The following is a 23,641-nucleotide window of genomic DNA, read 5'->3' as shown; positions in this document are numbered from 1 at the left end:
CAAAGACGTAGTTATAAAGTTCTCGCAACAGTTGTAAGTAAAAAGTTAACGTTGATTTTTGATCGATTTGGATTTCACTTCGGTCTTACGTACCGCCTTTAAACATGTCCATTTTTTACGAAGGCTTATTCTGGTAAAATGACAAAGATACGCGTTTACATATACAAACATTGAGTCACAAATGATGATTTACATACCATTAATCGTAAAAGGCATAAAGCCAATGGGATTTTTTGAATTCATGTACCGATATGCCATGTCTGACAAACTGCGGCTTGCTGGCTATCATGATAGTCTGAATACCAGTCGTTGTTACCGGTTCCCTACAACGTTGGGGAAACACGGGTAGGTACTAGACTAGCTACATGATGGTCCGTTTTTTCATAGCGGAATGTTTTCGAAACCAAATGTAGTCGCACATATGCTATAGAATGAACTTTGAAATAACTCGAAATAGTGTACGGTGAGGAGGTAAAATTTGGTTCGACCGGGCCTGGAAAGAACCAAGGTAAATGGACATAAAGATTAAACACTTTTAAAAGTGTGGAAATGGCATCTCGCTGATCGTCGAGAAAATATTCTACACTATTTCGAAAACCTATTTTTAGATTTTACAAATGAATCATATATCATTTGAAGTTTCATAAAGGCTATCTATATCTCGCCCAAAAGAGAATGGACATCATTTGATGTAGACACTTGATCGAACCTGCGAGATATATTACAGATCCTGCGAGATATTGTATAATTGATTCGATCAGTAAACTTTTAAGATACAAACATTAAGAATGAATAGATTTAAATAGTAACTTCAACAATGCACAACTGAATACATTAATGAAAATCAGAGAACTAATTTGATTTGATTAAATCAGAGAATTAAATTTGATTTTGAGTTCTTGTACAGAGTTCGACATTGAAAGACCAGGTAACTGTAAAAACCCACCAAGAACAGATAGGCCTACCTATGCATGCCTTTTTTTAGATATGAACAGTACTGTAGCACTGACTTTTTTAATTAGCAAAAATGGAAGGGTGAAGTGAAAAAAATTATCCCTATTTGAGTATTTTCCACGTGGAAGAACTGAAGTGGAAGAAAACAAACTTATTTTGTCAAATAATAAGTTCGTAAATTAGGATGCAAGTATAAGAATTTTGTTAGAAATAGTTTTTAATGATGTTTTGGCAGAATGGACTCTTGAAGTATTGCCTACCGGTAATTAGAAAAGCCTTAGTACGATAGTAAATCCGAGTAAAGGCGTTTTTGAATATCTCGTTTTTTAAACGAAATAATGCTGAAATTCCAGGCAAAAGTAAAGATATTCATTGAGTTTATTTACTCTACCTATTTTGATTGTTAATGAGGGATTGTTAATGTTAAGACTAAGAGGACAACACAAAATTAAGAGATAACAAAATAGACTTCAGCAAAATATCGAAACATACAAAAAGAAACATGAATAGATAGAAATCATATCAAAAAGGAATCGATCATGTATTTTTCATTCACAATTATTATATTGGTTGTTAAGGGAATTAATTAATTTATAACGGATAACAGTAAAGTAGCTCCCTCTTTGTTTACACGCGCTTAACACTTCACGCCGCTAGATGTCACTAGCGTACAGCGGATCGATTTGACCCGAGATGACAGGTCCCGACTTGAGATAGACAATATTCGTCGACGCTAAATTCGCCGCTTTCCAACGCGTTCACGTCGGATAAACCCTTCGGATTTTTACCAAAACGGTCAATTCACCGCCTGTCATCGCTCTGGAATATATTAATTAGGTTGTGTTGTTTTAAATCGCGTGGAAATAAAGGGAAACATCGTTACGTCTCGCTCGACTACTGCGCTGGGCTGTGTTACTACTCTGTGGTGGATTCGATTTTAGTCGTGCATCTGGTCTGCATTCTGTCATCTATTTTCCGCCCACACATTTTAATCCTTGTAATTAATTTCAATTGGCGCCGCGTACTCATTTAACTTTCACGGTCCACTGTTTTAGATTGTTTTTTAATTGAATTATGCTCGGTATTTGAGGCGTTAGCCGAGTCTAGAGCCGTCTGAGATAGATTAGGTAGAGCTCGTAAAAAAATGCAGACCGGTTCGTTATCGTCGTCGAAATGATTGGGATCTACAACCAGTTTCAAAATTGAAGAACGGATAAAGGCTGTTTATTAAAATCGAAAAAATGGAGAAAAAGCAATTGGCGAACGGAGTAAATGTGCCACTCGAGGATTACGGCACGATCTCGTCGGGACAGAGGGCCGACGACGATGATAAGGTTCGGCTTGTAAATAAGCCGGGAGATCAGGTGAGTTGCCTTTCTCTCGATAGAAAGGATAGGGTTCTCAAAAAGTGTTTTGATATCGCCTGTCTTGGTTTGAGAGGGTCAGAACGGAGGTACGGCCTACTGGACTGTTGAATATCCAGACTTCATCATATAGGATAGTAAATCTGAATCCCAGGCAATGTACGGATTCCCATAGAACAGCTATTTAGATTTTGCTTGAGAGGATATCGGTTGGTCTAACTGTCAATTTTTCGCAGTAAATAGGCCTACCAGATATGGACCTAAGCAGGGCCAGCAGAGATGGGCAGCTTCCTATATTGAATTATGACCTTCGATCGGTATGAAATAGATTGAAAATTTTCGTTAAGTTCAGCGGCCCATCACAGTGCTGACCTGTATCAGATACGTAGCCTACTACCAAAACTGACTGAGCTAGGCCACCCGACATCAGCAAAGTTGAAATAGACAATAGACACTAGACTGCAAAAAGTAACTTACTAATCTGTCTGTGGTTTAGTTCCACAGGCGCGCATCCAGCCTACCGCCCTTACCACTTGAGCTTGCAGTAGGCCTACCTGTGATTTATTTTCAAGAACGCTTTTTTCGAGACATCAAATGCCAGATTTATTTTTATTTTCCAAGTATTTTGGATTGATGTCCTGAGAATGCTGTAGGTGGTAAATTTCGAAACTTTTCTGGGGGATGACACCTAAAAATCCCTCTATGGTTCTGTGATAATGCAGTACCGAGCCTATTCAGCATAAGAGGCTGGATCCACCGCTGTTTCACAGCGAGATATTTCCAAAAAGCCCGTTATATCAGCTTACTTCCAATGCTTAACTAACCAAAAGCAAGTGGACTGGTGGTTTAGTTTCATAATCGGATATATTGATTGCTGGGATCGGTTTAGCGCTAGACTGTGAAAAAAAAATATTCAAGGTTTAGTATCAATGTTTCAATAATGATCAGACTGAAATATTTATTCAGCTTTTCAACGATTCGCGTGTAGTCGATAGAAAATGAAATATCCGGCCGTTACAGTTAGATTCCGTATAGGGCCTATACCGTTTACGCATGTTAGTGAAGTAACCCCACTTCTCCGGTTGATATAAGCTTAGAGACAATTTCCTCGAAAACGTTTTAAAGAAATTATCTGAATTTTACAGTTGAAACCCGAAAAAGACAAACTTTCGACTTCAGCTGATCCACTTATGCAGGTAACACCGATAGTTGATAGTTACCTACCCGCTTGTGTGAAATATATTTTAATCGTGATATTTAGATTTTACCTATTTTACCTTAAAGATATATTGAGTGATGGTCTATATTATAATCGCTGTGTGCGTCTTTTAAAGGGTCTTATCGGTTGCAGTGAACTGATATAAATCTCAGTGTAGAGTCGATGAATAAAACCCACCGTTACTTCCGTAAAAACAGTTTATAGCCTTATAGTTTCGAGGTTCAAACTAAACCTCATCATCAGAGGAACAAAAAATACATTAAAAAAACAAAACAAAACAATTGTATTTTTTGTTCCTCTGATGATGAGGTTTAGTTCCATCCTCATCATCAGAGGAACAAAAAATACAATAAAAAAAACACAAAAAAAAAACAATTGTATTTTTTTGTTCCTCTGATGATGAGGTTTAGTTCGAACCTCATCATCAGAGGAACAAAAAAAATTAAAAAAAACCAACAAAAAAAAACAATTGTATTTTTTGTTCCTCTGATGATGAGGTTTAGTTTGAACTCGAAACTGTAAGGCTATAAACTGTTTTTACAGAAGTAACTGTGGATATTATTTGTTAAGGTCTTATCGGTGTCGGATTTTATTTATTTATTTTTTTTTGGTAAGTTATTTTTTCGTTCCAGCAACATAAAGTCGATAGACCGCGCAGGTCTGCCGTGTCGTTGGAAATACCGGGGGCGACGGGGAGCAGGGAAATCCCGAGAAAATCGGTGATCTCCTTAGAATTACCGACATCCAAATTTATAACGGGGTTATTTTCGGATTTTGTGAGTAAAAATTGTTCGGAAAAACGCGATCATCACTGAGTTTTATTAGCGAGTGTGCGTGCACCGATAGTTCTGGGGCCGGTTGCTCGAAAACTGGTTAAAAATAACCGGCGGATAAATACCATGGCGCGGTTTCATAGACTGGGTATCAAAGTTATCCCTAGGGGTAAATCCTAAATTTGGGTGACAACCACCAAAGTAACAATGAGAAACCATGGTTATAACTGACAAATTTCAAAATATTCCCAGGGACTCGTTTTCTTCCACATCTATGAAACCCAGCCCATAAGAACAATGAACTTTTAATTGTCACTATGTCAACTACTCAACTGGTTAATTCTAAATAACGTCAGAGCAACTGACCCTTGATTTTAGATTAGATATGTTGATGTTAGCGTTCGTTGCAGTTTTCTACCCAAAACAATATTTATTTTCCAATTTTGGTGAGTAAGAAACCGAAGATATGGTGGCCACTGAGCTGGAAAATAGAAAATCAGAATAATCAGGGTAAACGCAGGGAATTTGACAAAAAACCTGGTATACTAGGGAATTTGGATATGTTATTGACCACACATTTTTTTATCAATATGCCTACTTGATTCATAAGAAATGAATAAATTTGAAACATTTTAAGAAATTCCTTGGATTTATTCAGAAAATGTTTTATTATTACATGGAAAATCAGGGAAAACTCGGGGAATTTGTCAATCAGCGGAAAGTGGCCACCCTGGAAGAGATCGGCCACGAGGGTTTTAGAAATTTAGAAATACAGTAGATTGTACGCACTGATTCGTTGAGGTTTTCACACACAAAATAGTCATTTTCTATTATCGGTTTAGTCTACTACGTGGACGAAAAGCCGAAAAAGTCGTCATTAAGTTTCAGTCAGTACAATTGTTCTGTAACCTAGTTATACACTATTAGATTAAGTACAATAAAGACGAGGGTGATAAAATAAAGCTTTTTTCAGACATGATAGTATATTATGCACTGATTATTTTAATTTTTAGATTCGATAGATACATGTTTATTAATTGTTTGTTCAGGTTTAAGCCCTAGATATTCATTTCATAAAGCAGTCTTAGGAATAACAGCGGTATAATCGCAATAGCGGTTGATATGATTAGGCCTGTGTGTTCCTCTCTGACAAATGGTCGTATAAATCTTAAGTAGCGACAGTTGATGTCGTGACATGTTGAGGACTGGTTTTGAAATTGTCTAAAGGCACAGATTATGAGATGAAGCGGGTCACAGTTTAACTGGTATATCAGCGCTCGCAATGTCAAGTGGGAGAGCAATAATGAAAAATATCTGACTACCATTTTTCCGACTAAAATCTCCCTGAAATTCCTGTGGCTTCACTGTTATGTGTATTGTTTGTGGAATTGAATGTTGATTTTAAAATGACAACAAATTGAGCCATTTTTTGTAGTCATTTCGAATTTTGCGCACAAGTCTGCAAAGATTTTATCCAAATCTTAAGTACTCCAACTAAGTTTCCATGTAAGCTCAGTAGTACATTTGCAAACTCTTATCGAGGTCCTTAATTTCGAAACTTAGTTGTAAGTCCTCCCTCTGAATTGATATTGTACGCAATAGAATTCCTATTCACCTTTAAACAAAATGAAAAAAAATCAGAAAGACGATGCTTAACGTTATTCATTAAACATATGCTATGATTTGTAATGCAATATGTGAACGTCTGAATTAGGTAACTTAAGTTGTGAGTTAGAGTTAACTCTGAGTTGAAATTTGCTCGTGTTCAACGTTTTAACCCTTTCATTGCTGACTAACCATACCCTATAGTGCTGGAGATAATTTGAAAATTTTAAAAATTTCCACCCTAGTGTGTTGAATAACAGGAATACCACTATAGTGCGTCTACACCGCGGCGCGGTGTATCGTTAGTTACTAATATTTCACTATGTGTGACAGGTGCTGCTATTTTTCATGAGAGATAATTACTAATTATTGATTACATCAATACATCACAGTGCGGTGTACTATCAAAATCTATCACTGATTGATACACCGCACTGCGGTGTAGACGCACTGAAAGGGTTAACTAAAGAGTCAAATGTTAACTCGGAACTGTACGGCTGGATCCTGTATCGTGAAAGGTTTTTCGTATTTTTCTGTATCGTTTTGTGGTTGAAATTCGCAGGTTTTAAGCTTTCCCGACCTTCGCTTATCGAATCAGCGTTTGTCGTCCGCCGAACGAACGCTAGTATCGGTAAGTACCGTTGACGGGGTGTGGCGGCCCGAGAGTGATATATAATGTTCACCGTGTGTACCTCACTGTGCGTGTGTTAAGCTGCATTTACACTTTCCGGTTTTATGAGTTCTATAGTGTCCTTAGAAAATATCGTAGCATCACTGATTAATTATGGGTAGTTCGTTTTTCAATCCTTTCAATATTCACCTTCTTGGTGGACCTTTCTGAAACAGCGCTCGAAAAAATGACGCATTGACGGCAATATGCTTGCAGTGTTTCAATGCCATTTCTGTACCTGTAAGCCTATATCGGACCGGGAGTACAAGGGACAGGCCTGAGATTTTATCAATTTCTAAAAATTCAATTTTCAAATGGTGACCTTTTTTGTATTTTAGGCAAGTTTGTCTTAACCCCAGCCCCCCCCAAAAGAACGGGCCTGTGCCACAGCCATTTAATTTTCAATTGAACAATTTCACATCAAGAAGTCAACTAGAACATGTTTGATTTCTTGGTTTAGAGTTGATGAATGACACCAAAGTTGGACAATTTCACTGTTTACATAACGATTTTTGCAAATCAATCACTTCAAGTTTATAGGAGAGCCAATTGATTTCTCTCATCAACTGCGTAAACACGGCTTGATATATGGGATTGGTAGCGGTAGGGGCCTCGTTTGTTTATTCGGCACATATTAGGAGAGGGGGAAGGTACAGGGGGTGTGGAGGGGGGTGTTAGCGAATTCCGCGAGGTGGATGTCTACTTTAAAGTAATTCTAAAAAAGACCCAATGGGAGGGTGTTGAAAAATAGGACTAGGTTGAAAAGCATTCGGGAGCCCGCGTGCCCGCCCGCCCGCCAAAAATCCTTCGCAGAGCAGAAAGGCTCAACTTGTGATATCTGAAATCGTGATCATACATTGCAAAAATGATGTCATAACGATGATCTGTCAGTTTGCTCGACAACACGACCTTGATTATGAAATTGAGAATTGATGGTGGAAAAACGTTCTACGCTTTGAAGTGCGATAAGAGTGCAGTGACAAGATAAAGTCTTTTATTACTAGTTTAGTTGATTGGCTTCACTAGATTTATGACTGTATGCGAGTTGTCAGTATATAAGGGATAGGTCTGCGACTACGTGTGTGTGACGCGATGAAGTGTTCCCGATACTCAGGCGCGGCGCATGTTGATATGAGTTTGTATTCGGTTTCAGCTCTACTCTAAAGTCACTCACTCCCGTACGTACGAATGGATAAGTGCTTATTCTGAGAAAAACGTCACGCCGAATCGCTAGTGACGTTTTACTGACTCTATTGACTGATGGAGTCATTTAGCGTCCAGCATTTCATAAAACAGGAATGTAAATGACTGACGGTAATGACTGAAAAACATACACATACACGTGTTGGATGATGGGGGTCATTAGCCGCGTCATAAGCATTTTTGAGCATTTGTGAACAACCGTTCACACGGGTGCCAAATGGGCCCGAGCTGTTTGGCCCACCCAAAAACGTTGGACCAGGCCCGAGCCAAATTTTAGCACCAGTCAAATTATCGCATGTGAATTGCAACTGGTCCCAGAAATGACTCACTGCGCATTGTTTAAGCATCGAGTGAGTGGTTTCCGTATGAACGCACTGTCGTCTTATTAGGTACTAGCCAAATTTTAAACGGGTCCGGTCCGTGCCGCTTTAGCGCAGGGCAAATGGTCTCGAATGGTGTTATCGCCGCATTACGGGACCGACATGCCAGCCCGCGTCCTGGCTTTTGAAAAAAGTGTCGGCCGATCTGTGTATCAATATTGCATCGATGTTTTGATATTCCGATCATGTATCCGCAATGTACATACACGAACATACCGGAGACACATATGTTATGTTATACGCCGTCGACACGACAAACCAATGGCGGCGAAATATCGATCGCGAAAAAAAAAACATCCGTCGGCTTTTTCACTCGTCGCGGAATTTTCGCCCGATATGAAATATTCCATCAGATTCTGGTGTAGGCCTCTTCTTTTGCGCAGCTGTCGCTGTTGTTTTGTACGCCGCGAAAATTAATTTCGCGATAACGCTATAGCTATACGACAAAGGTTGAACGCCGCCGAACGCTCGATATCTTTCCTAATATATTCTATCCGTAAATTTGAGGCGCTTTTACGAAATTGAATCTGATTCAGTTTAGCTAAATCCGATTCGATGTCGGAAACCGAAAGGATTAGTAAATCGAATTGTTTTTCATAAATGAATCGATTTAAAGGTCGCGATTCAAAAGAAAATGGGCGTCAATGTGACTGAATTATTGATAGATGATGGTCTGCAATAGATGTCTTTAGCCCACGGTCGAAGAGGACGTCATGTTGGATTTAGCTGACTAAATCACCACTAACTTGCTCGCCGAGCAAGTTAGTGGCAATTTAATAAATTAATTTACTAAACCGTTTCCACAAACGTGTTGATTTACCAAATCGGATTCACTTAACTGTGTGCCGTAAACGTGAAACTTAAATCGATTTACAAAGATTCAGTTTCGTAAAAGCGCCTTTGCAATCCTAAATTTATCATCATAGGCCTATCGTAGGAGCGGATTTAGGGGGTGGTCGCCCGTACCCCTGCCTCCCCGTTAAGGTTGCCCTTTTCGTCAATTCGAAGATCGTCGAAGCCCGCAAATTTGACGCTTATCCTTTCGGAAATCGTGTAGGCCTATTTTCGGATTTATCTATTTTTGAATTATCTACACCCAAAGTAGTAGCAAATGACTGCTTTATCTGAAATATGCCTGTTCTTTCCAGTTTTCCTAGATCCGCCGCTGCTATGGAATTTTCATATCTATCTAATTCATTCATTCATTCGACTGTATCGTTGCGTTGCTCTATTTCATGTTTATGGTATTCGAATTGTTATTTTGTCGAGGCCCACTCCCTCGGCTACTCCTGCGTCTGCCATCCTACTCGTCTGTCAAAGATGCTGCTGATCGATGATGTTTGCCGAATCGGCGTCGTCTTAAAGAGTTTTCTCTGTTGATGCAGAAAAACTAGTTTCCCATCTAAATCTTTAACTGTCATCATGATTCCAGTTAGCAGTAAGCAAAACCTTCAATTCCACCATTGCATTAATAGGCCCTATGCTTCTTTAAATGGTCGCCCCAAAAATGTTTCCCATCCATAGCCGCTGTTTCCCCTTTACAGTCCTCTGTCTACTTACAATATTCCCCTGTCCCTGCTGTTACCGTATGTGGTCTCCCCTATCTTCAATTCATTCCTGGACTGGCAAGTGGCCCTATTATTTTTCATTTTCCCAAAAGTTGTTTTCCTTACTAATTCCTAATTTTGTCAGTTTTTGCTCAATTTTCGCCTATACTTATTCCAAAAACTGCCCGTCAACGCGCGTGATACACCGTCGCGAAATCATCGGAAATTCTGACCGTCATCTCATCTCAGACGTCCAATGTCCTCGGTATAATTTCTGGTATACCGCTGCCTACGGAGTCGAGGCCAATACCTGTGGAGGAAGTGTGCATCATGTTATGACCGCGAACTTATCAGAAAGCGATACCCGAGAATGTTTGAGCATTCGCGCAGCATTTCAGAGGAACGGAATATTTGTAAACGAATTCGCCGTGCGTTCTGCCCTAGCTTTAAAATCCATACTTTTGAGCGATCAAAATCAGAATTTTATCCCTACGTTCCCCTTTTTTCAAACGGCCCACTTGACAGCCCGCGCGTTCCCTCATGCCTCTCTCATTTCCGTTTCTCGCCCACTCGTGCCCCTCCCCCTCGTTCGGTTCCCGTGACGCAAAATCCGATGATGCGATCATTCGCGGAATCAGTGTCTCGTGTCTCGATGACACAGTGAACGATATATATCGCAGTCAGAACGCTCTCATATTATCGCATACTATATCTCATCATCGATTGATATTTTTTGGAGTCGCATCGCGAGCTGGCTGCTGTTATTATTGTTATTACGCAGTCACAGTACAGCGCATACACTCTCCACATCTCGTTTACGATCGATGTTCTGAATCACTGCGCTTGGCGCACGTGTGCGAGCATTGCAATATAGATGATTTTGGGAGTGGTGTGGAAGACCGGATTTTTCTAACCCTTTACGCTCAACAATTTTCATGATTCTAAATCCGGTGCCGAGTGGGGGTTCGGGGGTAGTGAACGAACCGCCTGAAATTTTCAAAGCGCCCTTCAAAAAAGTCTCCCCCCAACAAATTTGGGGCCAAGATTTTGCGAAATTCGGATACAATTTTCATGTTTAAAAAAAAATGAAAAAATGATAAGCAATCCATCCTAAAATGATTTATTCATGTACCCAGGCACTTCGTATTTTAGATGTGTCCTTTTTCAATAGGAAAGTACCCCTTTTCACAGTCAAAAGTGCCCTTACGGTAAAAATGTACCCTTTTTCTTGAAATAGAGCTGTCCCTCTAAAAGCTTGGTACGAGCCTGATTGACTTATGTGAATATAATGTTTTATTATTATTAATAATAATAGTAGTAGTGATAGAAATTTTATTTCTATGGTCACGCCCTTTCAACTGCGGTTCAATGTTCAACAACAAGAATGCTTTGCATTAAATCGGTATTATTACCCCAGCCTATAACTCTAACCATGTAACAGTCATCTCTACCCGGCGAGAAGTAACAACATGCGAGCAGCTACTAGGCGCTCAGGAGTCATCTATCGGACCATGAACTGCGAACTGAATAGATCAATTGTTTTGACCAGAACTTATTTAGGTCAATGGGAGGACGTGAGCAGGGCTGTAGCATTTGAATGTTGGGGGGAGGCGGGCGGGGAATCCCAAAAAGGGCAGTTACCTTAGGTCAAAAACCGACATATGCCTTTTCCAAAATGTCTGGGGACCTGGATGTTTATGATTTTTGGGATTATTTTCAGTCAGGAAAAAATGCATATTTTCTAAAAGCTTTAACGCATTTATTTAACTTTGATTTACTTAACTCCCTACCTATGTATGAATCATATTTTTCATCTTTCAAATAACCATTGAATACGTCAAATATTTGAGAAAATAAGGGCACTAACTTTTTCAAGTTCGGAGATGTGTTTAATGGCTGTATGGATTTTGTTTGATCGTTAGACGCTAGAGACGGCGGGGGACATTACATTTACACCATCACCATTTCATAATAATCTCATTTATCGCAATTAGGAAAATGTTAACAGTAATCTCGCTCGCCGTTCGTTCGTCGTTGTTACTGGCGTCGTAATTAGGACAGTTTCCGTTTCCATGGTGATTTCGCGTCGGTGATATAATATTTTAATTTTCATAATCGCCCGGCCGGGTCGAGTTCGCGAAAAAAATGCCGCCCGGACCGCGGCTATTCGGGAATCATAGGTAATAGGGCTGAAAATAATCGATACCTCATATCTCATTTTTGCTGAGCTTTAAAGTTAACCCGGCCGGCCGCCTATCTACCCTGTACATAACTTTTTAAAATCATGATCAAGCTAGCAATAACAGACCCGGCAGCTATAGAAATTGAAAATTTCGTCGCAGTTTACAATCATTTTTTTATCTTTTGATCTTAGAATAGGGATTGACCCTGTTATTTATTTGGTTGGTAAATTTTGTTTGATTTTTTTTTTGATCGAGTGTCCCTTACAACCCACCACACCTTACAATCATTTTTTTAGCCTGACGAAGATTGCAGCTGGTGGCTGCGCGCCAGGCGATATCGTAGCAAATTTGTCACTGGCATCGAAAATCGCCAAGAAATCTTCAAAAAGTTGCCTACTTTAAAACTTAAGAAATGGGATTTCACACCCCCTCTGATGATGATACCCCAGAAAATCCCAGTTGACACATGAGTGTTTAGGCTAGGTTGATGTTTTGCATGAAATCACTCGATTCAAAAATCTGGTTCAATTTCATTAATGAATTAAGATGAGATTTTTGTCAAAAGTATTCGAAATCTATCTCAACATATCTGTAGGTTTTGAATATGTTATATTTTGAATACTCTTTTAAGATTGGGAAATAATGGACCAAAATATATATAGCCTATATATTTTTCACTATATCCTACATATCTTTCACTATTACAGCATTATTGTATCCAGGATGTAAGCCTGGTTTCACACGAAACAGGCTACGACTCCATTCAGTCAGATTGGAAGCCATTTCGAATGAAATTCTATAGCTTTAATTCAAATATTTGAGTTTCATTCTAATTTTCACGGGTGATAGGTCTCGGTATTCGAAATAAAAAGATCTAAATTCAAGAATTTAAAGATTCTCAGTCATATGGGCTATATTCGTGCACGCGTATATATGTGGGTTGACTACCTCTAGATGGAACTGTTAGACGTAGGTTGTTCGTTAGTCACTCATTTTTTAGATGCAGTAATTAACAACGCATAATAATAATAATAATAATAAACATTTATAAGGCGCCTGTTTCTTAAAAGATAAGTTCACCGGCGCACTGCACTGGTTCATAGTCACTAAGTATAGGCACGTTGAAAGAGTAGATGTTTTAGTGAACGTTTAAACTGGTTGACATCGTGAATATTACGCAGGTGGTTATCAATGTTATTCCAAAGGGAAGCAGCAACTACAGTAAATGAACGTCACCCAAAAGTACTTAGGTTGTAATGGGCAAGAGAGAGTAAATTTTGAGATGATGATCTTAGTGCACGAACTGGATTGTACTGAACGAGTAGATCTCTCAAGTAGACTGGACTTATAGACGCATATATATATGTAATTTTTATTACTTACAGAGTGAGGACGAGGACGCTGGAATATCGTTTAACTCTTCGGATCCGCACGAAAGCATCAAATTCAAAGATGGAATACGCAGAATTGGTGAGTGATGTTTGAAGGTTGTTTTACAGATAGGCCTAATAGGCTGAGGGAGGGTGATAGTACCAAATTTGGTACCCGGTTTCTCGTTTCTGCTGAGCTTAAAAGTTTACCTATCTACCCTGTACGTAACTTTCCGGACCCTCGAGACCACCCTCTAAATCCACCCGTGCAGTAGATTGAATCAAAAAACACCGGCGCACAAGCAATCAGTGGCAATGAGCCGCATGAATCACATCAGGTGATCAAAGTGGTCGTCATTTCGATGCGATCACCAGTTTTTTCATTAGTAGCGCTGTTTTAGGTTTGTGTAGGCGTTTTTTGTTGTTTGATGTTTGTTGCTTTGCTGTGTGCATTATAGCGCTAGAACTAAACATCGTGAAAAAGCCGAAATGCAAAAATCGGTTTTCTTGTTACGCGTGGTAAGCTTCAGGCGAGCCGATGTGGTTTTATCAAACTGGTTTTAAAGGCAGCCGATAACTTAATTTCTCAAATGGCGAAATTAGATCAAGTTGGTAATCGACAAATTCGAGACAAATTGAATAAGAAATTTCTATAATTGAAAGGTTCTTCAAGTATTTTGAGTGTCAAATTGGTCACGTTTTTAAGACTTAAAAACCTGGAATCATGAAAAACGCAAATTGAGAATAGCGACCGGCAACCAGCCTAGAAAATCTATCGTTTATCGCTAACAGTGAGGATTGTTTATCGCTAACCGTGAGGGCGCTGAAGAAAACACAAGATTACTAGCGATGCCTAGCGGATCCGTGAGAAATCGACACTCTTTTCAATTTTACATTTCGATGGCTAAAACCGCTAAAGCTGTGTTCAAACCACAGCTGTATTCGTAATAGGCTAGGGTCTATATAATATATGTAACTCGTGCACAGCAGTTAGGAGTACACTAAGTATTCAATCGATACGTTATAATTCCGCGCTCGTGGTCGTTATTTAATTTGCATAAAATAATGATCGCGGTTATTTCATTCACGGTTAATATACAGAGCCCTAAAAAGGTAGCGCAGATGTTACAGTAGTCGCTTTAAACGCGATTACTGAAATATGCAATCATATAAAACGCAACAAATGGCGAAATGTTCATTGTTATCCGAATGACGAAATCGAAACAGATTTAGGGGTGTAATTTAGGTAGTTTTTAGCCCCCTATCTCTATAATCGGATAACAGCCAAGCGCGAACTTCGGTAAGCGGAGTTATAGTCGACTATTCGCGAACTAGAAAAACCGAATGTTGGTTAGTCGGGAGAATAGTCCGCAAATAGTTGTTCGCGGGATTGAACCCAGTCGCTAAAATGAAATGCATTGTGACTGAACTGTAAGCCGCAATAAACCATTTTACAGTTGCTAGCCGCCATTTTGTTAGGGTACTTTTGCCCCGTATTGTTGGGTCATTTTTTTCTCTTTTTTAAAAACCCTCAGTGATGTGTATTGTATCATATTTCATCTGCCCATGGATGGATTTTGACAGTTTCAGCAACATTCAAACCGCATAAATCTCTAGTTTTCAGTTATGTAAAAATCATTTCTCAAATTTACAACAATGCGACATGAGAGTAATATAAAAATCGGTGGTCAGTTTTTGCCGTGCGCATAGAAATCCAGGGTACTGAAATTTGAAGTTCGTTATTTTCAGAAATAATTTTCTAAAAAATCCAAACATTTCAAGCACTGTGCGCATAAACGCCCCCTTTCAGGTGAACTTTGAAATTTTAAGATATCTTTCCGAGTTTTTTTCCTATGGCACTTTAACTGCAGCGCGTGTATTGTCATACCGAGATTCGGCGCTGTTTTCTTTGCGTGTATTTCAGTATATGGGTGTTATTTCTTCATTTTCACTACACTTGTCTCTACGGAAAATGGTTTTAATTGTTGGTACGAGTATCAGGTTTAAATATCACGTCGTTTATGCAATATAATAGGTCGAAGACATTAGAGATGTTGGGGTTTAAGGGATTTTTCTGACCAGTTTTAGCAGCGAGACTGAGCGGCATTTTGATCACGCATTCGAAGTTGCGCGCGGGAAGAGAATATATGGGCCTATATTGAGATGGAAGAAGAAAAGAAATATATCACTCAAAATCGAGTATGATGACCATTTAAATCAGTAGTCTATCAATAAATTTACATAAAAATCTACTGAAATTAGATGGATGGAGAAGTGGTCAAAAAGCTGGACAAATGGGGTGGGGCAAATATTCAGCTACTTTCTATGAATACTTTGTATTAAGTACACACAAGATTGATTAGATTGGGAAGAAAATATAGGAAAACTTTCTTGTTTTGGTGGTGAAATATCAAGTATCAAGTTCGAATGTCAGACGCACGTGATAAAAAGTAAAAAGTGACATCTACCATCACAAAAACGCAAGAAGTGTGTGGATTGCATTTACAACAAAAGAGTGATATTTTGGGTTTTCTTGGGTGCATGTACGTAAGCCTCTGCCTGCCGTAAAAGCGGCTACCATTACAGCCATTACGAACTAGCGCCGGAGAACGGAATACAGTATTAATGCCGTAATATTTAAACCTGATACTCGTACCAACAATTAAAACCATTTTCCGTAGAGACAAGTGTAGTGAAAATGAAGAAATAACACCCATATACTGAAATACACGCAAAGAAAACAGCGCCGAATCTCGGAATGACAATACACGCGCTGCAGTTAAAGTGCCATAGGAAAAAAACTAGGCAAGATATCTTAAAATTTCAAAGTTCACCTGAAAGGGGGCGTTTATGCGCACAGTGCTTGAAATGTTTGGATTTTTTAGAAAATTATTTCTGAAAATAACGAACTTCAAATTTCAGTACCCTGGATTTCTATGCGCACGGCAAAAACTGACCACCGATTTTTATATTGCTCTCATGTCGCATTGTTGTAAATTTGAGAAATGATTTTTACATAACTGAAAACTAGAGATTTATGCGGTTTGAATGTTGCTGAAGTTGTCAAAATCCATCCATGGGCAGATGAAATATGATACAATACACATCACGGATAGTTTTAAAAAAAACGAAAAAAATGACCCAACAATACGGGACAAAAGTACCCTAACAAAATGGCGGCTAGCAACTGTAAAATGGTTTATCGCGCGAGTATGTTTGGCCACAGCCAAATTTTAGCACGGGTTAAATTATTGCGACTGAATTGGTACAGGTACTGAAAGTGACTTGCTGCATTTTGTTTTTAAGTAGGGTCACCCCCTCCCCTATCAGGCACAGCCCCCAGGGCTTGGGGTCTTCTTTCTCCCACTCAAATTTTCGAATTATTGCGTTTGAATTGGTACAGGTTCTGGAAGTTACTAGAATCATTTTGTTCAAAGCAGGGCTACCCCCCTATCAGCCACAGCCCCCAGGACTCGGGGTTGTCCTTGTAATTCGGTTAATTTATGAAATTATATCTTGACTTAAGAAATTATGTTTACAATGTTGTACATATTATGAGTACATGAATCTTCATTCAAAGCATTGTTTAATAACGAGTGAGTGGTTTACGACTACGAAGTATGCCCGGTTTGGCATGCGTGTGCGATTGCGAACGCAAGTCACGCTACTGTCCATCATAAATGAGTCGACCGTCGATTCAGCAATATATGACGTTGTCATCGTTATTCTCGCGGCTGATAAAACTGCTTGTTTGCGCTACTACCCCGGAAGATAGATTCTGTCTGCAGCTATATTTACTCAGGGAAGATCTGACCGATTGAGAAGCGTGTTGATGGACGCTCGTAGCCGGTGTGGTTTCGGTGAAAGCCGCGATCACGCAAACGTTTTTGGCCCGGGCCAAATTTGTCCTGTACCAATTCACGTACTGGTGGTATATTGGACATGCTGTCATAGTGCGTTATAATACCTATGTAGGGACCAAGAAATTTGGCGTAGCTGGCATCTTTTCATTGAGATTGAATTAGCGCATCTGTTTGCAGAAAAATTACGCTGTCTAGAGAGCTCGGGCGTTGTGACAGACTTTCTGCTTAGCTAGCTCTGGCGTTATGACAGACTTTCTGTTTAGAGAGCTCTGGCTTTATGACTGACTTTCCGTTTAGTAAGTTGTGACAATGACTTATGTTTAGCAAGCTCTGGCCTTATGACAGACTTTCCGTTTAACGAGCTCTGGCGTTATGACAGACTTTGACTTTAGTACTGGGATATGTTGCGCTATTGCGTCGATATGGGATTTTGATGTTGGTTTTTCTTTATTCCACAACATTTTCAAATAAATGTGGTATTCATTGCTCGTGGAATTTATCGGTTTTATGGCGGATATCTTACGCTGTAATGTGGTCGTCCTGTAGATAGATATATTTTTACTGTATTAAGAAACGAAATATTGCCTGGCGGTGGCGGCCGGCTTGGTTCGGTATCAACAGCTGTTGTCAGCCTTGTCTCTCTCTCTCTCTCTGCTACTGGTTTAACCCATTAGCACTCAGAAATTTTACGATGTAGTGTCAATTACTCCTCAGAAAATTCAAGGGAAAATCCAAGTTCATCGTCATACTGAATAGCTCATTTGCTGTTTTTTTCCATGCGTTGCAAGTTTGTGTTATTTTGTAGTAAATAATCAAGGCTTTCATATGATATAAGATTTGAAGTGCCGGTCCACCAAAATCGTGCCCCCTTTTGGCCCCCCCCGAAATTCATCCAAACTTACATGGATTTGAAGTTAGCGCTCAGATCTGTTTTGTCCTTGTACCCCAAATGCTCGAGAATTTAAATTGGAAGATATTGATTTCTGTACGGTATTTCGAGTGATTGCGTGTCTAGTTTATCATAAGCTATTGGGTTCGAATCCCACTATAACCGTTTTTGTGCAGCATACGAAAAAAGTGCCGGGTCGGATTCAGGCGGTTTGAGGAGTAATAGGCAGGGCGTATACGGGCGGCACGAGTGCTAATGGGTTAATCTGTAAACGTAATCATTCATCCAGTCGTTGGTTGTTGCTCCTGATAATTATTGAATTCGCTCGGCGTAGACACTATGTGTGTGTGTGTGTGAATGTATATAGATCCATCGGCATGTGATTAGAATAACTCATCATCGCAACTATTTAAATACATCTTATCATTTCCATGTAGACGCAGTGTCATAGAAGATGATGCGGCGATGTCGCGACCTTTTGACATTTCTTGGCCGAATAATGGAAAGCTGAGGACATTTAATTAGCTGGCAATTTAATTGGCACGGATCGGGCCCAACTAAATTCGACCCGTGCCTAATCAGAGGACACACGAACCAATCACTCGATACTAAAAAATGCTCAAACAAAGTGAAGTCAGTAACTTCCGGAACCAGTTGCAATTCAAACGCAAACATTTGTCTCGTGCTAAAATTTGGCTCGGGCGAAACATGCTCGTGTGATCGCGGATATTGAATTGCTGTGTCAAAGACAGCTTTGCTGTAAAGGGGAAATGGGTCTTCATAGCCTGTGAATGGTAGAATATAGCCGCAATCTTACGGAGACGATTTGGTCTGGATCAAAATTTGTAAAATACTGAACAATGCTGCACAAAAGCGAAGTGAATTTGACCCTAACTGAATTTTGGCACTTGCGCCGTCCGTTGCTTTTGGTCCAGGTTGAACTGACATGGGCCCATTTGTGAATAGTTTGCCCGGGCCCAAAAATGCGATCGAGGCTTGCGCCGAAAATAGGGTTATGCGACTCAACAATTGGGTCGGATCTTATGCCTAATGAGTTAGGCTTAAGACTTTTTAAGAATATTAAAATTCTGCTAAAACGGCTCTGCAAAAACCTGTGTTGTACGATAATAAAGGATGCCCGGTACGAATAAACTGTAATATCGTATATCGTCGGTAAATTGTAGATTTCGTTCTGGTTTACGAAGAAGAAATCGACGGCAAGCCCCTCGACGCGAAAGAACAAAAGGAGAAAAAACGAATGAGTAATTGGCGAAATAAATTCGTGAACAATGTGAAAAAAGGCGGCCTGGAAGTCGAAGAGGTAAAACTAGAAGAGTTCCTTCGCCGATGTATTACCCTGAGATCCCGGTTAAAAATGGAAAACATATTTCTAATGTCCGTTAGTTCTATACTGAGGTCTATAGTCGATCTAACGACTTAAGACCGATCATAAGATTTCAGACCACGTATGATCAAGACTGTACGACCAGTTGCACAGTCGTGACTTAAGTCCAAAGTTGGTCTTAAATCTTAAGACTGGTCTTAAGTTGTTAGATTGTCTATAGAACTAAGTTGGTCTTAGACTGGTCATAAGTCTTAAGCCATGACTATGCAACCGGCTCCACGGGCCGGTTCCATAGTCAAGGCTTAGGACCAAAAGTGGTCTTAAATCATGAGATAGGCCTTGATTTGTTAGATTGGCTATAGAACTAACATGGTGTTAGACCGGTCTTAGATGACTATGGAACTGGCCCCCTGGGGTCTGTTGAACAGTCATGGCTAAGATTTAAAATCAGTTTTAGATCAACTTGATTCTGTAGCCAATCTAACAACTAAAGACCGGTCTTAAGATTCGACGCCACTTTTGGACTTAAGACGTCGTCGCTGTGCAACTGGGGCCAGGCTAAGATTTAGATCACTTTCGGAATGTCATGAAAATTCAAGAAGAGTGTCTTGTCAACTAAGAACGATGGTTTTGGTGTTTAAAATGCATGCGATGTCGGCCGATCCGAGTTTCTTTAAATTTTTTTTTTCTGTTGCAGGATAACGTCGAATTCTCGGACAAAATCACCTACTACTTAAAACTGCATGTACCGTGGGACGTGATGTGCATTTACGCAGAGGATTTAAACATGAGGGCGCCACTGCAGGTAAAATAATATCAATTCAATCGATTTATTCTTTCGATCCCAATTCTAATTCTACTCTTTAACACTTCGAACCTAAATTAGCACTTCATACGTACATATATAAACAGCGGTAACTCAGTTACTGATAGAGCAGGCAGTGGCGAGTGCATATCATCTTATATACCCTTAGCTTTATCGCTTTCTACCGGTACCTTTTTCTCAACTTCAGAAAAATGTTAGTAGTGAATGATAATTTGATTTCAAATTTACTTTAACTCGGTCGACCGAGGGCCAGTTTCACGAAAAAGTTTAATAACGCTTGCATTATTTGACCAACGAGGATGATTAGAACTCGATTCCCTCGGTTGGGTTCAAAAATATTTGAATGGATTTGATATCTTCATTGATTCATTCTGTTCTCTAAATCGATTCTGGATATAGAATTCATCGCAAAACTTTTGAAACTGGACTCGGGACATGACCGGTAGACTGATTGATTGATTAATATCAGTATTTAGTAGTTGATAATCAAAACTAACAGCTGTTGATATAACGAGTTTATTCCGACAGTTTTGGCTAAACTTCATGATCAGAGAAACAATGATGAAACAGTCAGAAATGTCGAAACCATCAGAATGAATAAACTGTTATATCATCAACTGTGGCTTTTGCTCATGGACTTGGGGACGATTAGAATTAAATTTCTAGGTTTTTCGATCTCGTGTTAGAGACTTTCTCATATTTGATATCTCTTGTTTGTTTGCTTTTTGAAATAACTGTTGTTATACACAGATCTATAAGGTAAGATCGATGTTCGAAGTGAGTCACAGCCGTTCAATCTCCCCTGTGAGCAGCCTCATCATGTCCGACTCCTCCTCGTATGAAAATGTATTATTTCCTAGCGCAACGAAATCGATATTGTTTTAACCCTTCGGCTGCCACCAGGCTAAATGTCGTCCATACTAAAAATTGTCAGTCAGGGCCGCCGGTGTCATATGTTGTTCTAAGTCAGACTGTAAAACATACAGACCTCTAGCAGTTGAGAGACGAACGAGGGTATTTAAGTTATCCTATTTTGTGCGAATCAGAGCATCTGCCAATATGTTACAATTATTCCGACTGGCTTGATTGTTGCCATTATAAGTTTCTTTGAACTGAAAATGCCTGATTTGGGTAATTGACAGATGAGTAAAAGCATTACTTTACATAGTGATTGTTGAAAACAAATAGTCTGGTTAATGAAAGGCTTGTTATTCTAATTGAGGTTCGATATTAGAAAATTTGTTTTAAAATCCTGGCCAGGAGTCAGTTTCATGAAAAAATTTAAGCTTAAATCATTTAGGTTTGTCATTAAAAAAAATGAAGTAACCAATAGCAATTACACAAAAAATTTAAACTTTTTGTAAAACTGGGCCATAATGTAGTCAAATAGGGTGTGGCAGTCAAAGGGTTAAACTACCTCAGAACCACTTATGGCGGCGAACGTGCGTAAATCAGAGAAAATAGAAAAATTACGAAAAAATATTTCCAGCTTTTATTTTCAAGAAGACATTTCGTGTCGAAGCTTGAGGCACATGAGACATGCTCGTTACCCCATCACTCCAGCACAATTTTCAAGTAGACCGTGCTTGTTTTTTCGAGATCAAGTTCCGTGGTTCTCATCTCAAGTTTGACTCTACATTCATTTCCGATATTTTAAACCTTTCAGTGCTGACTGGTTGATGCCAGAAAGTGCTGGAGATGATTTTTTAGAAAATTTGGAAAAATTCCATCCCAGTGAATAATAGGCATGCGTCTACACTGCAGTGCCATGTATCATTAGTCACTACGTTTGACAGGTGCTGCCACCTAGAGATAGAAACTACCAATAACATCAGTACACCACACTGCGGTGTACTAGCAAAGTTCACTGATTAATACACCGCACTGCGGTGTACTAGCAAAATTCACTGAGTAATACACCGCACTGAGGCGTAGATGCAATTAAAGGGTAAACCGTGGAGTCAAATTTCTAACGGAGAATCGCGGAATCAGCTTCAAATGTTTTGGCTTTTTTCGAAACAATTTTAGCTTTTCGATTTCGCTGAATCGAATCGTTTAAATGCGAGGCTTTTTCGATGAGTCTCCATTATTCGATGTGTTGATGTCTTAAAACCACGTTATTTTTTTGCAGCCTATGCGGTTTGAATGTTATCTGTTATAGGGAGTTGTCGGGGAGGGCAGTGGACAGTAGTCTATGAATATTGTGAAATGAATTTGTAGATTTTGTTTTTCAGTTTAGTGCGTGCCGTATATTTTTGATTGATTTTGTTTTGCATTCACTTTTCGTCCATCCAGTTGTCTGTCATCTGTGGACAGAATCTGATTTTGTTTTGCATTCACTTTTCGTCCATCCAGTTGTCTGTCATCTGTGGACAGAATCTAGTTTTCTTGGGAAGTTTTTTTTACGCTCTGATGTATGGTCTTGATACTTGGGTTATCATGTATCTACTGATCAGAATCAAGATGGCTGACTTGTAGCCATATTAATGTTCAGCAAAATCAGCATTTCTCCATATTTATGAAGTTTTCATAGAATTATAGAAAGACATTTTGATCAATTGTCTTGAGGTTTGGTCTAGCATCACAAGAAAAAAGGCCATTCGGAAAATTGTCAGATTGTCGAGCATTCCAGATCACTTTCCAAATTGGCATGGTGTCCTCGGGCCCCTAGTTTAGATTTATGTTGTCCGTCAATTCACCGATTATTGTCAGATCATGAACCTATTGAATTCGTAGGAATGAGAGAAATAAAAACCTCTCGATAAAACTAATTTATAGGAGACATCCTTACTCCTGGTTAGTAGTAGAGACAATGAGGAAGTCTGAGACCAAAAACTAGGTCTACGTCGGGCAATCTTTAAGCACACAGTCGCATTGTTCTACAAATTTGAGCAAAATAATCGCTGGCTCCTATATCCCCTATGACATCAACAAATAGTCCTCAGTGGTTTTACATAGGGTATATGCACTATCATCACTAGTATTGGTAAATAAAAAGTCCCTACCCCTTTTCATGGGTAATTTAGGCATCTACTAGGGTCTTATCTAATGAAGTAGCAGTTAGGATGACATCATGAGAGTATTTGCCGATGATGTCACCCTGCTTAAGTCCTTTTTTAATCATTTCGAATTACATAACACCCAACTCGGATATCGTTGCAATTTGTAGTGCAAGACGGGTAAGAGGATGACATAGGACTCGTTTGTTACATTGAAATAGTTTGTAGGGTGATTGTAGGATTATTTGCTGTATAATCGTTGTGAAGTCAAGAGTTTGAACTCGTTCAGGAATATTTGTTTTCTACTTAGTCGTCAGCTGTGACCATATTCGATAGTGAATTCAAAACCTGAAACATGTTGTCCATTCTGCGTTGAAGATGTCAAATCATCTCCGCATAGCGCAAGTAGCCTCGATCGCGCAGAGACGATTTAGCCCGCGCCAAATAAGCA

At 39.4% G+C, this 23,641-nt stretch overlaps 1 protein-coding gene across 1 annotated transcript in view; it reads left to right on the top strand.

Moving 5' to 3' along the window:
- The first annotated feature begins 1,668 nt into the window (after window positions 1-1,668).
- LOC141908194 (anoctamin-7-like) overlaps window positions 1,669-23,641 on the top strand; it is a 50,914-nt gene continuing 28,941 nt past the window's right edge. Inside the window, exons 1-4 of the mRNA XM_074798097.1 lie at window positions 1,669-2,318; window positions 13,284-13,368; window positions 19,205-19,341; window positions 20,063-20,170. Of these exons, the coding sequence (XP_074654198.1) occupies window positions 2,196-2,318; window positions 13,284-13,368; window positions 19,205-19,341; window positions 20,063-20,170 (453 nt within the window). The 5' untranslated portion in view covers window positions 1,669-2,195. The remainder of the gene's footprint in view (window positions 2,319-13,283; window positions 13,369-19,204; window positions 19,342-20,062; window positions 20,171-23,641) is intronic.

This window comes from Tubulanus polymorphus, chromosome 7, assembly GCF_964204645.1.
Source record: "Tubulanus polymorphus chromosome 7, tnTubPoly1.2, whole genome shotgun sequence".
NCBI lineage: Eukaryota > Metazoa > Nemertea > Palaeonemertea > Tubulaniformes > Tubulanidae > Tubulanus > Tubulanus polymorphus.
Note: the sequence above shows the minus strand (reverse complement) of the source record. Positions and strands in the feature narration are given on the sequence as shown.